This window comes from Colossoma macropomum, unplaced genomic scaffold, assembly GCF_904425465.1.
Source record: "Colossoma macropomum unplaced genomic scaffold, Colossoma_macropomum, whole genome shotgun sequence".
Classification (NCBI taxonomy): domain Eukaryota; kingdom Metazoa; phylum Chordata; class Actinopteri; order Characiformes; family Serrasalmidae; genus Colossoma; species Colossoma macropomum.
The window spans coordinates 30,632,348-30,649,353 of record NW_023494784.1 but is presented as its reverse complement, the minus strand read 5'-3'; the positions used below and the strand labels follow the sequence as shown (position 1 = coordinate 30,649,353).

At 42.1% G+C, this 17,006-nt stretch overlaps 1 protein-coding gene across 1 annotated transcript in view; it reads right to left on the bottom strand.

The window, feature by feature from the left end:
- fam117bb (family with sequence similarity 117 member Bb) overlaps positions 1-17,006 on the bottom strand; it is a 46,006-nt gene that overhangs the window by 17,045 nt on the left and 11,955 nt on the right. Inside the window, exons 3-4 of the mRNA XM_036568194.1 lie at positions 3,274-3,366; positions 454-567 (exon numbers count right to left, since the gene is read on the bottom strand). Of these exons, the coding sequence (XP_036424087.1) occupies positions 454-567; positions 3,274-3,366 (207 nt within the window). The remainder of the gene's footprint in view (positions 1-453; positions 568-3,273; positions 3,367-17,006) is intronic.

Genomic DNA, 17,006 nt, shown 5'->3' with positions numbered 1-17,006 from the left:
CATCACAAGTTTTACTCTACATTTGACATACTGCAGCACTAAATCCAATCCTGTTTAGGCTCTCTTTAAAATGATACATGCATTTGTTCAGTGTTCTTTAAGTATGAAAATTTTCCATGACATACTCAGATAAGTTTATTGTTAGGTAATGTGATGTAACTGATCACTATATTGATACATATTGTTAAGTTGCCCACCCTTTACTGCAGTAGGTATTATTCAAACAATGCAACCTAGTTGACACTAAATACCCTTAATGTAGCAGACTAGTGTTGCAGAGTGATGAGCAAACCCATGTAAAAGAAAGAAAGAAAGACAAACAATGGTGTTTGCTGGGTCTCTGTAGCAACTGCCAATACAGCAACACAGTAATGCCCCTCCCAACTCTAAACTCCTGCATGAGCAAACAAGGTGAGAGAGATAGAGAGAGAGAGAGAGAGATGGAGAGCTCACCTGTGATTGGTTGATGGAGACATGGTTACCGTTGAAGGGGGATTTGCGGTCCTTATCACGATGGTGCCGACTGATGTGCTTACTGCGCTGGAGCTGTTGTCTCAACTTAGCGATCTGATGGGGAGAGAGAGAGAGAGAGAGAGAGAGAGAGAGAGACTCTGTGAGTATGCTATTTGGCTTAAGGTTCAAAAAGGCTTCAGGAGGCTTCAGCAGTGTTTCTATGTTTCCCATCACTCACACAGACATACATGGAGGCACAGACAGTCGCAGTGTGCTGCCTAAACACAAGCTAGACTTCTGCTCTCACACAAACACACACCTATATTAGCAGCCTGAAGTAAAGAGAGTAGAGAGGGAGGAATGAGACCCCACACAGCAGCACGGGGTTCCGACATTCTTCTGTGATTACCCCCCTGCACTGTCGCCATGCTAGACTTCACACACACACCATCATATAATCTCAGTTTCTCACCCTGTAACAAAAACAAACACACATGAATCTCTCCTGCTCACGCTCTCTCTTCACATCTCTTGCTATCTCTCTCTCTCACACAAACTCCCAGTGGCCCGGTATTTCGTAGGACAGTATGCGGGTGGAAGGATCGGATGTCCAGCTGAAAATGAAGCGGCCTGGCTCGTTTAATCAATAAATGAGTAATGGCAGGGAGTGGAGGAGCTAATAACACGTTAGCGTAATCTCTCTTTCAGCTGCAGCACAAAGGCCTGCAGCCTGCAGAATCGCTAACGCTCAGAGACACATTCCCAGGCCAGCAGGCCTCAATAGGGCTGCGTGGGCTTTGTGTGTGTGTGTGTGTATGTGTGTGTATGCGTGTTTGTATTTGTACTTTTTCAGGACAACAATATCTGGATTTTAAATAAAAAGAAACAACAGCCAAAAACAGAGCTAACCTACAATGTGTGCAGGGTCAGGAACACTGCTGGCCTGCTAGCTGCCTGAGAGAGATGTGCAATGTAGTTTAGCCTTCATCTAATTTCACTACAGCGTGTGAGAGAATACATCTCAGCCGGTGACAAGGAGGAGAATGATTAACTCATTAAGAGAAACTGGAACGCACACAAGCCACACACACACACACGCCACTGTGAAAGAGCACACATTCACATATAGTGGTCAAGGAAACACAGTGTGGAAAAGATAATGATGATAATGATGAAGTGTAAAACCATAAGTCAGGTCAGATATTCCACTGGTCAAACCAGAGTAAAATTAATCAACACTGGGACAAAGAAATGGAGGGAGGAACAGAGTAGCAGACAGAGGAATGAACCTCTGGCTATGTCTAAAACTTATGCTGTGTCCCAGTCATATGAACTGTATCAATCATACAGTCAGGTTAGCAAATGAAAATACTAACGTACGTCAAAACATTCCGGCTGTAAGTAGCTCCTCCCTTTCCACATTGTTGGACGACTAAAAAAAATTCAAAAATCAAAAAATTGGAATTTTTTCGTATGCTCAACTTTGGCTCAAATCTTGGCCAAAAGAGAAACCAAAATTCAGAACACACTGGGCTGAAAAGTATTTGCTACAGTATGTACCATGACATCCAACACCACTGACAACGGAGGGTAGTGGTCATTCAAGGCCATGAATTCCTTTGTTTTTGTGTTTTTGCACTGTTGTTGGTAGATTTTTTTTAGCATTTCAAAACATTAGGCTACAGACGATGGTGTGCTAGCAGGCGGACGTTTCTTTCTGTCGCTACAGTTTTTATGTATTCTGTTCATCAGTAGAAGATTGTGTTTTCAAGTGGCATCAAACCCGTTATAGAGAGGTTCCTGGGCATTGTACCCCCTCTTGATACTTACCATGGCCAGCATTTTCATTGTTTATCTGCTGCCGCTCAAACTGTTTTAACATGTCTGCACTGACTGGCACAAGAGAGCAAAGAAACAAACAGCATTACTAATCACTATTTTTTGCATTAACATTATTATTTGTAATGTCTGAGATTTGGACACTTTGCTGTAGGCCTATTTAATCTTTGTTTTTCTCTGTCACGACGTTTGGCCTTTTTTCTCTTTCAGTCAAAAAACCAAAAGTGACACTTTTGACCCTTTTTGGCCCAATTTTTTTGGTTCCCATTATTTCTGTGCATCACTAGAGTTTTGTATACAACTGAGACACAACATATATCCTATTCACTATGCATTTCACTATTTTGTGAGTGTGTTATTTTGTAGTGTTGTCTGAGAACACAAAGGAGAATATACCAGTGCACTGTTATAATCCCACAATGCTGCAGTATTGTACTCTACCAGACACTGAATACCTGTAATGCAGCAGACTACAGTCACAGAGTGATGAGCAAATTCATTTAATGTTAGTGTAGGAAACTGTTTACTTAAATGACAAACTCTGCTCCCTACAATAATGTTTCTATACTGTGCTCCTGAGTAACGGACAATACAGTGATTAACAGACAGTTCTGACTACAACATCTGTATCAAAGCTGAAGAGGACCGAGAAGTGAAAGACTGAATGAACAGCGCAGTTTATAAAGCTGCTAAAGGGTGTGACAGGGGAAGAGTAGAGAGCACACATCCACACACACACACACACACACACACACACACACACACACACACACACACATGAGTGAAGACTGGGGGGGTTATAATATGAGGTGACACGGGCTGGTTGCAGTTCACTGAAGACCCCCAACATCCTAATAGTGAAACACAGCCTCCCCCCCAGCACGTTGCCCTGTGTGTGCACCCCAAAGGCTGAGAGTTTGGCCTTATCCTAGAGAAAAGAGAGACAGAGAGAGAGTGGGGGAAGGAGAGCAGCATCCTGACCTCTTTAAGCTGGTCAGTGCTGCCCCAGGACGCTGAGCGCTGGTGACAGCTCCGCCTCTTCTCGTCGCTTTCATCCAGCCACGCACTGGGGGTCTGAGAGAAAGAGAGAGAGAGAAACACAGAGAATGAGCGAGTGAGTTAGAGAGTGAGTGACAGTGAGAGATAGTGAATGAGTGAATGAATGGATAAGAGAAAGAGACAGAGGGAGAGAGACAGTGAGAGGGAGAGAGAGTGAGCAAGTGAGTTAAATGAGTGAGAGAGTAAACGATGAGAAGGGTGATCAGTTAAAATGTGTAAAACTTAAATAATAACTTCAATTTAAGAGGAAACAGTCATCATATTCAAAATCTCTCCTTGAGGACGCCCAGTATTTACAGTTACCATCCAATGCCTAGTTCAACTAATCAATCCTTCAATAAATTACAGCAGGTGTGCTGCTGATGGAATTGGACAAATCCATGCAGTGGCTGGAGTACAACATTTCTTTATTTATATTTAATCTGAAGTTATATAGTATAGTTTTAAACAATTTTCTTGGCTGCCTTAGACTTTTGGACAGGGCTGTACATCCTGATAGCTCGGCTAACTCAAAGCACACTGCCATAAAACTGCACAACTCCCACTGCTTAATCAATGAAGACAGGTTCAAATAGAGCAAGTTCTTACACACACACACACACTCTCCCTTCTCTCACGCCTCTTTACACTATTCAGTTTTATGTCTGTGAAGACTTTTTAAACACCCGACACCATGTTGCAGCTTTAACATCAAATGAATGGGCTGCCTGGCTCGTCCTCTCCGCTCATTCAAACAGGAGCCTCACAAAGACACATCCTCAACAGAGTCTCAGAGACAGAAAGAGAGAGAGAGAGAGAGAGAGAGAGAGAGAGAGAGAGAGAGAGAGAGAGAGAGATGGACAGAGACCCCCACCTCATACAAAGTTTCAGCGATAAACTGATGGCCTTTGGGGGGATGGGGCATCTACACAAACGCCTATGAATTCATTCTGCAGCTTAGCTTAGCTAATTTGGTTGTAGGAGTAGACGATATGGAAAAAATAGTGTATCACGATACTTAAATGCATTTTCACAATACGCAATATGTATCACAATCAGTAATGTCACATTTAAAATCTGCAATCAAAAACTAGTACCATGATTATTATTTAACATTTCACACGCTATTCTACACCAAATCCAATTAAACAGGACTAATTCTGCTCTTGGTAAGGAAGCATGCCCTCCTCTACTTGGTTGCTATCACTATTGTGTATCACCTGGTCGTGACCCAATATATTTATTTATTTAACATGAGCTAAAGTACTTTCACTTAGCCTATCACTGTATAAACCCATATCGGTTCATACCAATTCTATTGATTTTTCAAATTTCCTGCATAATTCAGTTGTTGATATGTAAATGAAGTCATTCAGAGTGTTTTGGTGTGAGTGGTCATCTATAGTGCCATAAAATTATATTGATTTAAAAAACAAACAAAAAAGAAAATCCAGTAGCTGAGAGGGGTGGCATTGTGCAGTGCTGCTGGGAGGTTCCCTTCAAGGCTTGGCTCCACACACAACAGTGGTCCATCTAAGACCTCTGAGGTCTTCAAACTGGTCTTCACAATCCCTCAGATAGTCCACATGTTTGCTTCATCCTTACACAGTATGAATTAGCTTGGAGCAAAAAACATGGACTGCCTGGGGGACCCTGAGGATCTAAAGCCATTAACAAACATGAAATTTTGTCTAACAATTAAATGTTATATAAATAATTCAACATACATTTTTTGTTTGTTTTTTTTTGTATATTGTATGCTACTCCATGCTATTTTATACTATTATTGTTAACTATTAAAGTACAAGTCTAAAGTGGACAAACTGGCTGATTAGCTATTTTGCTTCCTCGCTTTAGATGATTATTAGCTCTCAACAACCGACAGACACAGGTTGAGCTTAAATAAACAAACATTGCTAACTGCTGCCCTTAAAGATGTTACAGCAGCAGTCAGAAGACTTTTGTTGTTTTTGTAAGGGCCATGACACACTAAGCTGACTGTTGCCCATCTACATTTATTTGTCTCAACTTAAGAGACGAAAAACACTTCCAATTCACATTTCGTTTGTTGCGAAGTAAACATATGACTGACTGTTAACAACTGTGGAAAATAATTATGATCTGCTCAAATAACTGGGATCAAGTAATTATGCGATAATTTTGGCAGGACTACTCCCCCTGATACTCTTTACAGAGGCAGAGCACAGGTTCAGCAGTACTCACACACACACAAACACACACACACCTCAAGCCAGCTTGTTGCTCAGTTTATCATCTGAAATCTTAGGGCAGAGCACAACTGTGGGAGGAAGGTGTGATTTATTCACCCCAAACAATAAAACAAGAGGAACACTGACAACCAGTCTGAGCCTGTAGAACCAGCAACAACCAAAATACACATATAATAGATCAGTTTAACACCCTGTATACCCTGATCTTACACTGTGAAACCACATTCCTCCAAAAGATAATGACTAGGGCCGCAAATGCTGAGGCACACTCACACATGGAACCTGAGAGCTCGTCACCAACCACGTGAAGATAAGAAGGCCAAAGAGTGAAACACATCACATACTGCCTGGAGCTTTTACTGTCTTACAGGAGCCACACTCGACAGAGTTATGAGAACTACGCAGCTGCGTTTAAGCCACACAGAAACATGCAATCATAAAGACATGTGCACACAGAAATATGCACAAATACATGTCCAGAAGTATCCAGACATCCTTTGTAATTAGTCATTTCTGCTCCTTTATAGAAGTTACTCATGCATTTTCACACAATTATCCCACATATAATCAAGACTATAAAACTTAGATGCTGGCTGCGTCCAAGTTATTTGGAAACGTGTTATTTGATTTTGTGCCGAATCATTCCTTTAAGGTGCACCCACTGAAAAGCACTGCTAACAGAATGGGATGCTCTGGGGCAACTGCACATGAGCCTAAGGTCAACATGATCAATGTGATTCTCTGGCTAGAGGGGTATAAATCCCCCCAGCACTGGGCTGTGGAGCAGTGGAACTGTGTTCTCTGGAGTGATGGAGCGCCATCCATTACCTCTGAGATGAAACGGAGTGGCGTTTGAGATGCAGAACTAATCACCCAACATGAGTATCTAACCTCACTAACACTCTTGTGGCTAAATAAAATCAAATAACAGCAATGCTCCAAAATCTAGCATAAAGCCTTTCCAGAAGAGTAGAGGCAGTTACTGCTGCGGGACGGTGGGCAAATTCCCCATAAATACCCTTGAGAAGAAACACTGAATGAGCAGGTGTGAGGTTGTGGGCGTGTCTAAACTGTTTCAGTTCATGTGAATAAAAAAGTTGAGTTCTCATGATACCTTGTACTGAAAGTCATCGCAGCAGCAGCAGAATGCAGTCACAAAGATGCACAGACGCACAAGCACATGCACACAGAGAGACAGCTGTGGAGGGGCCGTAGCTCATCCTGTAACAGTAAACTGTGAAGGCCTTGCTCAAGTTAGGAATCTGTATTTATGTAGGCCGTATCCCAACATCTTGAATCAGACTCTTGCGTCACTGCAAAGAAATTGCCACAAATGCTTTTTTTCCCTCCCAATAAGAAATAATTGTTGCTACTCTCAATCTCTCACACTCATATGCCTCTATCTTGGAAAGTTTATGTGCTCTGCTCTCACCCCTCTTCAAACCACAGCTGTGAGTCTGGCAGAAACCCCAGTGGATCAGTTAACGGTAGAGATCACCTGAGCTGCAGCCCCATGGGTTTACACAGCAAAGCACTCACAATCCATCCCGGATCACACACACCCCACTGAACCTGGTGCACCCAGCGGCGGCACATGCAATCTGATAAGTGCCAGGCCAGACATGCCCATACAGCCGTCCCTACAGGACATTCCACTCATATCTGAGCCAAAATATGGAGAGTATTAAAGGATCCAGAGAGGGCAACTGCTCGAGGCAGCCAGCTGTTGCTCCATACTGTAATGTAGAAACTAGAGAAGCATCAATACAATAATATATGACACTGAAAATAAAGGGTGGGTCATTCATTTTGGCAGATGTTAGCAGAAGCTAACTGTAACTCAACTGCCAAACAAGTATAGTGCTCTCTTGAAAGCTTTGCCATCAAAACATAGCTGTAAGCTGCTACCTAGGCTACAATGGCTGAATGCTGTTAGATCTGGATTCCAGATTGGATCCGGCACCTTTTTTAATGGATCCAGCATTTTATTTGTATATTAAATACATTCAGGCCATGATTTGTAGAGACAAGTCAAGAAAAATCATAATAACATACGTGCTTTCACTTTCAAACATAGCACTGTCACTGTTTATCATTCGCAAATACGCCCACTACTGCTGTGATTGTTCATCTCTAAAACGAGCTCAGTAATTCTGGAGCCATTCTCTTGTGACACTGATTTAATAATTACTCATGCATGTTTGCTCTGAGAAATTCATATATGACAGAATGTTCAATGCTAGCCCCAGTAACGCATTCGTGATCTTCTGGATATGTCGCAGCTCAATGTTCTGGGACCTTATCATTTACAAATTCAGCCCTGGTTGTAACTGACGCCATGAGAGGACAGTAAAACAGCTAATTAGCTAGCTAATGTTAGCTGACACAAGAGCTAGTTAGGCCAGTCCAGAGCCCAAATCTCTTAGTTTCAGATGTGCTATGCCAAATGAGTACCTGTCTAGCAGACACAGAGCACATTCTATCTCATGTCCTATAACTTTCTCAGCTCTATTCAGCATTGGCCAAGGTTCACTCTTTGAGCAAATCAAAATTTGCTGTAGATCATTAGCTTTCTTTTCAGTTTCTGGTCTGGTGGAATTAGAAATTTTGATCATGTTTTCTCTGCTATTATTTTTGGAGGAAGTAATTAGATCTTATCAGAACTCAGGTTTGTAGTCCATACAGTTGTATGCAAAAGGTTGAGCGCTCTGGTCAAATAAGGTTTTGCTGATTTTCTTAGTGAAAATAAGTCAACACATCCCCCACAGAGAACACGCTTTTGCACATTTTAATGCACAAATACTGTTCATTTGCTGAATTTAACATATTAAGGTGAAAAAATGCAAAAGTTAAGGCACATTTTATATTTTGTTTTAATATCTTAAACTCAGCAAATACATAAAAATTGATTAACAAAATTGGAGAAAAATGGCAAAATTGACCAGGGGTGTTTAGTTTTTTGCATTTGACTATTTATTTAGTGTAGTGGGCATAAGACAGTTGAAAACAGTAATAGATAATTAATTTATTTTTTACAGAGCCTTAACAACTAAATCAGATGTGATTTTGCTTACTACCCCCACCCCCTGCTTTCTCGGAGGCGAAAATGAGGGCTTGCAGTGCAGTAGAAAGCAGAATGAGAGCAGCAGGCCCAGGCCCAGCAGCAGTCTGGAACAGCTGTAACAGCTGGAAGAAGGCTAGAAGCAGAACACGGCTCCATTGGAGAAACACACCCAGTCAAAGGCCCTTTTACTAGAAGAACAGACAGCACTCCAAGAGCTGCCACTAAAAGACTCACACACCTACCCATTTTCCAGCGCATATGAGATACATTATTAGCCTTTCTCAACGATCTATGCAAAGCCTGTACTAAGTCAATGTGAGCTGCGAAGTTTTTTCCCACAGATTGTGTATTGAACACATTGTCCACGTCTCTCACACACCCACACCTATGCAACTCTAACCCATCAGCGAACCCATTCATCAACAAGGCATGTTGACACACTTTTCCTTTGGCCTTGGCTGTTACAAACCATGACAAACATTCAGCGAGGCTTGTCCTGTCCTCAGAGCCTTCAGCTCTGTTTCTCAACACCGTGCCTTGAGACAAGCCCAGATGTGTCTTTCCTACTCGAGTACATTCACAACATCAGCTGGCTACAACACCATGGAGATACACATGTTTATCATTGACTTTTTCCCTATTTCCCTATGGCATGTTACAAAGCACAGTTAACTGACTTTTTGTTTTATTATTAGGGCCTTACTGACAGTAGCTCCCCACCTATAGATCAAATCGGCTGGTATTAAGGTGGAAATCCCACCAATATGGTTATATAAGAAAAGCACATTCAACAATGTGATGCCAACCAAACACCCCAACTTGTTAGAGAGTCCCATACTGTTAGAGTTTAGGCTATAAATTAAGTTTTAAATTTAAAGGAAAGGTTCTTGCGACCCTCTGGAACCAAGTCAGGACCCCCAGGTGGGTCAAGAACTCCTGCTTAGGTTATAAGGTTATTTATAAGTGACTTGTTTTATATTTATACTATTTCAGACTATTTCAGAGTTTCTGCTGTTTATATGAATAAGAAATATGACAAACTGCAATAGATAACTGATAGTCTTCAGTCAATAAAGCACTGGTACTGGAGCGCGTTTTCTTTTTGACCTTATAAAATTACAAAAGCCAATATTGACAATTACTGCAATGTTTAGGTCTTTAAAATTGGCATCAGCAAAAAAATGATAACCCATCAGGCCCTATATACTATTACTCTTACTGGATTCATTATGTGGGCACATTTTCTCTTCTCTTTTTCATTCAGCAACATCTACACACATCTACATACATACATCAACATACATCTGTCTCTCTATGTGTGTTTCCTGACTCTCCGTCTTTCATACATCTTTGCCCTATTGACCTTGTCCGATACGTACCTCCTTCACACTTGAGCCCCAGTCTCAGTTCTCCATTTCTTTCTTTTTTCTCACCCCAAGTCTGGAGATCTGTTTTTCCATGTTCCCCTCCCCACCACCCCGTCTTACTCCCTGTGGACTTCCTCTGACTGCAAGAGCTATTTCACCCTCTTCCTGTGCGTGCGCCTGTGTGTACTCCCTGGTTCTCCTTTTGGGACAAACGTCTGCACTATGACAGGAAAGCATGAAAGATCTTATGTTGTAGGAGCATTTTACTAGCATCTATGAAAGAAAAAAAAAGAAACACTTTTTAAAGCTTTCATTTGAACAAATGCAAGGGTTGCAAGGATTCTCTTTGAGGAGTTGAGGTATACTTTTAGCTGCAGTGATACAGAAGTCAATGGAAAATCCCCATTAAGGTAGTAATGAGTGTGAGTATGTGTGTGACTGCATATGTGTCCTGGGAGGGTTGTGACCAAGTGCGATGACCTGTACATGTTGGCCTAGTTCCAATCCAAAGAAACTGAAGCCCTTACTCGCTTCCCTTATTTGCCCACTACACAAATTCATGTTGCACAGCTAAACAAACTTCGGTTTCAGACTGCAGAGGTTTTAAGGGTCGGACTGTTTCCTTGTACAAGTGGTACTTGTTAAGATTTATGGATGAACCTCAGTGTAATCAGCTGACAACAACGGCTCAATTGCATGCACAATGCTTAGGTGAAATGCCTACATTAAATGAAAGAGCACTTCATTTTTCTGAATTTGAAAGAGACTTGTTGTTATTCGAGGTCTGCACAGGCATGAAGCCTGAACCTGACCCCAGCTGGCCCGACTGGTACTGATAAATCTGAAACCCTAACAAGATCCAAACCTGCTCTCACATATTAACGGATGGATTATCGCAGATGCTGTTTTCTTTGTTACTAAGCACTTGAGTTGATTCACAAAATGTGCCATGCTGGGAATAACTGGGATTTTACATATCTGTAATGCACTATATATTTTGTGAAATTTATGATTGTAACTGGCAGTGAACGGCATCCACTCTCTTCTGATCAACTGTTGGCCCTCTCACTACTGCTACTGCTACTTACAGAAACACATTTCTAGCGAGCTAAACAAACGAGGGGACAGATCTGCTGTAACCTTTGCACCAACCCAACACATCCCTCTCATTATTCATAGTGTGACTGATGCACTGTTGAACTTCATCTTCAGTTTCATTCACAGGCATGGTCACCCACTCCTCAATCTCGAGCTATTCTGAATGGAGCTACAAATTATAACATAACTAGAGAGAGAAAGTTCAAATGTGTGTGAGTGCACAAAATTAAATTAATTAAAACAAATTCTTCAAATAAAAACAAATCTACAAAAAATAATATCTTGATGAAAAACAAATCAAAGCCTTAAGTTGAACGTGGAAAAATCATCCTGAATCACCTGAAACCTGATACTTTGTTGGACCCCTTTTGTGGTAATGGCTTAATCTTGCAAGCCAGACTTCTGACTACCATCACTGAGTCTAGTAGGTTTAATCGCTCAACATAGGCAGGAGGTGCCTTTTTTGACAGGAGGAGCCATTTGAGTGACATGCAACACGACCAAGCACATACTGTTGTTTTTGCTTGACATCATGTAGAGACAGGTAACCATCAAAGTGGTAGCACAACAAAACTAGACCCATGTGAAATTGAGTAGTACGTATTAACGAACATGCAAGGAGATTTATTTACTAGCTAGTGAATACTTCAAAGAAAGCCCATGAACAAACTTCAGTGCAGCCCCAAAAGGCTCAAGGGCTCATAAATGTCAAGTGTGGAACTGGCTAGCTAGCATTTAGCTTGATAAAGAAAAGTTTGTTTCCTGTTGGACTGATAAAAACGGATGTGTGGAAGTGCGGATAGCCAGTGAGAATGTAACTGAAAAATTCCAATTGTTTTTAGCCTTTGTGCGCAATAATCAGACGGTCCTCTCTGGGCGTAGCATCTGGGGCTGAGGCCACTAAAGCTCATTCTGCTCCATTCCTCTTTCTAACTTCAATTTACACCTAGCGAGAGTTCAAACACTGTCCGGCGCGTTCCTGTCTGCCCACACAGAGGACTGCTGATGATACATAATGAACGCGCTCTCTCTTTTTCTCTATGACTGCTGCTGTGCTTTTTGCATGTGTGTGCATGTGTGTCAGTGGGCTCCTCTTTCAGCAGTGCTGCTCTGCAGCAGTGAGGGTCTATGACTGGCTCTGTTGTGTGGGGGTGTAGTGCTGGTCCAGTGCGCTTCTGTCCCGCTCTCAGAGCTTTCTGAGCTCAGGCCTGGTGCCAGCACTCACTTCCTTCTTCCCACCAGTTTAAGGTTTCCAGCGCGGCTGCCCAGGCGAGCGCACAACGCCGCTCTGTTCAGCAGCTGTGGAGACTGCACAGTGACACACACTGCACAGAGCAGGGGGCAGCATCTGGCTTCTAGGATCGCCAGAAGCACGACTGACAGGAGACAGGACGACATACATGCTCTCATACCTCTCACACATGCACACTGAAATCGCTGTCACTTGCTTTTTGCAGCTGTGCAATGCTTTGTGGAGTAACCCTCTGTCTATGCTCTGTGCACTCAGTGGGCATTCCTCCAATGCTAATCTACTGCTAAGCTACTGACCAAATTGCATGCATTCAGCCACTGCAGGAACACGTGCACTCATGTGGACATCAAAACGGCTTAAAATACTCCATATTCCTATGAAATACCATATTTCTTCTCAAGCTTCTTGCTGAAAGAACACTCGCATGCACAGATGTATGTGCATGGCACAAAATGTGCCTTGATACAACCACAACATGCTGTCATATTGCAGCTGAATTCAACATCCAATTTACTAAGACTGAAGCTCATCATGCAAACTACTTGTGAGGTGCAAGGTTTAAAAGGCAAAGCAAAATAATGGAGGCCAAAGTACTTTATGGAGGCAGTTTGATTCTACAAAAACTTTGCACTGCTATTCAAATTATTTCTCTGCTAATGATAAAGCAAAGCAAAATGTATTAGTTTGTGTGGTCAGTAACATCATATAATCAAACCTGATATTAACGAGCATACAAGCAGTCTGGTCATCACCCATGACACGTACCATCCTAAAGCACCACCACATATGAAACAGCAATAATCATGTGCGCAGTGTCAGCATTTTCGAAAACTTGCATCCACATGAAAACAAAACAAAACAGAGTTTTTAAAGTCTTTGCCTTGAAGAGCATCTTCTATAAACTTAGCTTTCAGTAACCTAAAACACAGTTTTCATGGGGCTAGACTGCCAAAACACAGAGAAAAAAGAATGTTTTTGAATAATATCCTTATATGTGTAGACAAGCAAGTCAGTGTGCATTAGCACACAAACAACTCTGATAATGGAGAATTATAGTTTAGCCATGCAATTCAGACAAAAATGCAGCCCATCCCTTTAGCCACTGGTGTTTATTTTGCTAAAAGCTCACTTATCCAGCTTTAAAGCAGACAGTGACAGGCCTACAGTTTTACTACGGTTTCAGCAGCTACTATGCTGAGCTTTTGCCATTTTATGCTGTAAATTTGTTTTCTTTAGGTGATCAACCATGGCGATCACGCTGTCATGCCAGATTGAGCTCGGTTTTGCGTATCTTACAGGAAACTGCATTTTAAGGTGATATTAAAATGAACTATAACTCTGTGCTGTAGTCTTCGCCAACTGTATTTTTCCTCTTTCGTTCATGTGATCTAAATGGAGAGCGCAAACATCATCGAGCCAACTAGTGGACAAGATTCGATGCCACTTCCTTTTTTATTATCAATGTTTTCGATAACTTTGATTTGTTGCAGCTCTAGTTTGTACAGTGTTCGAGGCTTGTGTCTCCGTCTAACCGCTCTGTCTGCTGCCGTTGGTAAAGGAGGTCTCTCAACAACACGTCTTTTGGCAGTCTAATGCAAATTTACACCTGCTTTAAAAAGGCAAGAAAAACCTATGCAAAACTGGCTGCCACAAGTTGCTTAAACATTACTAACTTGAGGGGAATATGTATGTAATCAGCTGCAGGTGTAATGTCTCCACCCACATTTTGTGTGATCTTTCCACATTTTGTGTGGCCCTTCCTCACATGCATATGCAGAAAGAGAGGTGCATTTTGCATTTTTTAAGTATACTAAAAGTTCTATAAGCTGGCACAAAAGGCTTAGTATACCAGGCCCTCAGTTGGCTTTGCCTCAGTGCTAATCTAAATCTCACACATTCAGCCACAGTAAGAAAGTGGCACATATTCCTATAGTATTCTATATTTCTGATCAGGCTCCATGTAGAAAGAAGAAAAAAAGAAACTGTGTGTGTGTGTGTGTGTGTACTCAGTGGGCACTCCTTCAAAGCTAATCTACTGTCACTGACCACATTACATGCAGTAAGAAAATCTAGAAATATGTGCACACCAAAACGCTGCCTATAGTACTCCATGTGTCTGACCAGCCTTTATGCAGAAAGAGGAAAGTAAGTGTGTATGTGTGAACAGGGTGAAGTTACAGTTGGGCTACGCTGGGAGTAGATTAATGGAGAGACAAAGGACTCTTTATGTGCAGGGGCTGCTGGGTTTAGGCCTGCTTTGAAGCCCAGGTCATGGGGAGAGGCCTAGGCTCTGTGATGATGTAACGCCTGTCTGCAAGTGGAAACTCAGGAGGAAAGTCATGAAAATTTGGTCGATAATAAAAAACATGCCAGGCCTTGAGGAGAGAGAGAGAGAGAGAGAGAGAGAGAGAGAGAGAGAGAGAGAGAGAGAGAGAGAGAGAGAAAGAGAGAAAGAAAACACCTCAACTGAAAATTAACACATCCATGACCATCATGCAAAAGAGGGAATAACAGAACCATCATGAGCTTGAGCTCAGTGTACACATTGAGACAGAGAGGAAACGTATGCAAATGTAACTATTTGCCTTTCCTGTCATCTGATTGATACTCTATATATTGCCCAAGGGTGGCCAGGCGGTTAAGAAAGCACAAAAGAACATCCGTTAAGGCAGACCTGGCAAACTCCAAACACACATCTGCAACCCAAAGAACAGACAGCAGAATGTTCTAGGGCAGCTGAAGCACAGCAGAACATCCTAGAACAATTGAAGCATGGCAGAACTTATGCTTGAATACATCTGAGCGGAGTTTCCATGCTCTCGGCAGAGCAAGAGCCCAACCTGAGCGGCAGCTGCCGTGTGGAAACGAGACTAAAGGCCGAGATGAAAGCCAGCAGCGGAGAACGAAGAGCTCCATGCATAATTCCACCATTAAAAGCCTCTCCAACACTGCCATGGCCATCACTGCACCTATGGATGAATATCCCCTTAGCATAGCCATAATTCACATGCAGCTCACTTTCTGCAGACAGCAGAGAGTCTGTTAGGGCTGAAATTCACCGCAGGCCACAGAGTAGTGTTAGAAAATAGCTGTGATTTTCAGGCAGTCAGTGAAGAGAGGGGGGATTAGCATGACAAAAAGCTCTTTCTTGTTAAAAAGCAACAAAGCTGGCAGGGTGACAAACGGGTACAGGGAGCAGACAGTGTGCAGGACATGGTCTTGTCAAAGGATGCATTCTTTTCATTCCCTTCAGGTACACTGTAGTTAAACAGTACTAGAAATCTGACTGAGGCAGCCAACATGAGAGGAACAGAATGCCTTATTTTTGGTGTGTTGACAGAATGGAGGGAATTCCAGGCTTAGCTAGCTTTAAATCAGGATACTGTGAACATATTCACCCTCAAAACGTCTCTGCAATCTAGCCGACAGACCATTCTGAACAGTGTACTCCTGTTCCACAAAGTAGAGGCCATACAAAGTCACGAAGCCAGCTAACTTTAAGCTTAGTTCAGTCTAACCTTGGATTTTCTGTCTCACGACGGTGGATCACTACCATTGCAACTTATACTCATGCCTAGATCACTCCAGAGAAGGTAAAGTCCTGGATTTTGGATCATAAACAGCTTTTGGACCAATCAGGGACTGTTGGAGGAGAACCCCTTTTTCTTTGCAATGTTCATGACATCAATCAAATGAAGAACATTTCAGCAGAGGAAGCTATGTGGATATAAAGAATATAAAGCAATTATTACTCCAATAAGCACTAACTCGCTGCTTTTTATTGTTACAAATACTTTACTTTCTACATATTTACATAGATATCTTTTTTGTTCTTTTGGAAAAAAAACCCTGCTTGACTCCTTCTCATGTTTCACGATCATCATAAACATCATGCTTTCATATGCAGGCGCATAAAAATTAATCATAGCTTGAGCATCTAAACCTAGGTAACAGAGAAAGTTGTTAACTTCGTAAAGTGAGTTAACCGTTGTTCCACTTGTCCCTGTCTCTGTTGAAAAAGCCTCATTAGACAGGCCCCGGGACGTTTCAGTCAGCCAGATAACTTAAACCCAAAGTTCAGTAAGAGGAAAACAGGTAAACCGCATTCCTGTTGGACAGCACTTACTTTTGGCTTCCATGACCCAGCTAATGCACTGGAATACCTGTATAATACAGCTCAATCAAACTCTCAACAACTATTCCCAAAGTACATGGCCTTGGTGTGCACCAAGCATAACATCTGTGATGGTTTTGTGGCTCACCGTGAAGAGGCTGTAGCATCACAATCCCCCTCTGCGCTAGTAAATGAATTACAGAATCGCTCCGTATCCATCATGCACACAGGACCAGTGTGCCACTCAGACAGAGCCACGTGAATGATCCCCAATGAAAACATCCACCAAAATCTCGTTTCCAGGGAACTGGGCTTTTCCCTCAAGGCGAAAGCTGATGTAATTTCAGCACGCTCATTTCTCCTAAACGAGTAAGTTCTGCGCTTTTTCTGAGGCCTATTCTTAACGGTCCTCAGTGCGCAAGTCTGATCAGGTTTCTGCATTGGCGTAATTATGGCTCTCTGTAGCAAAGAGGCTCGTGTAAAACTCATCTCAGCTTCCCTTCGCTACACTTTCTCAGGGTTTGCAGACAAAGACTGGGACAAAGCATGA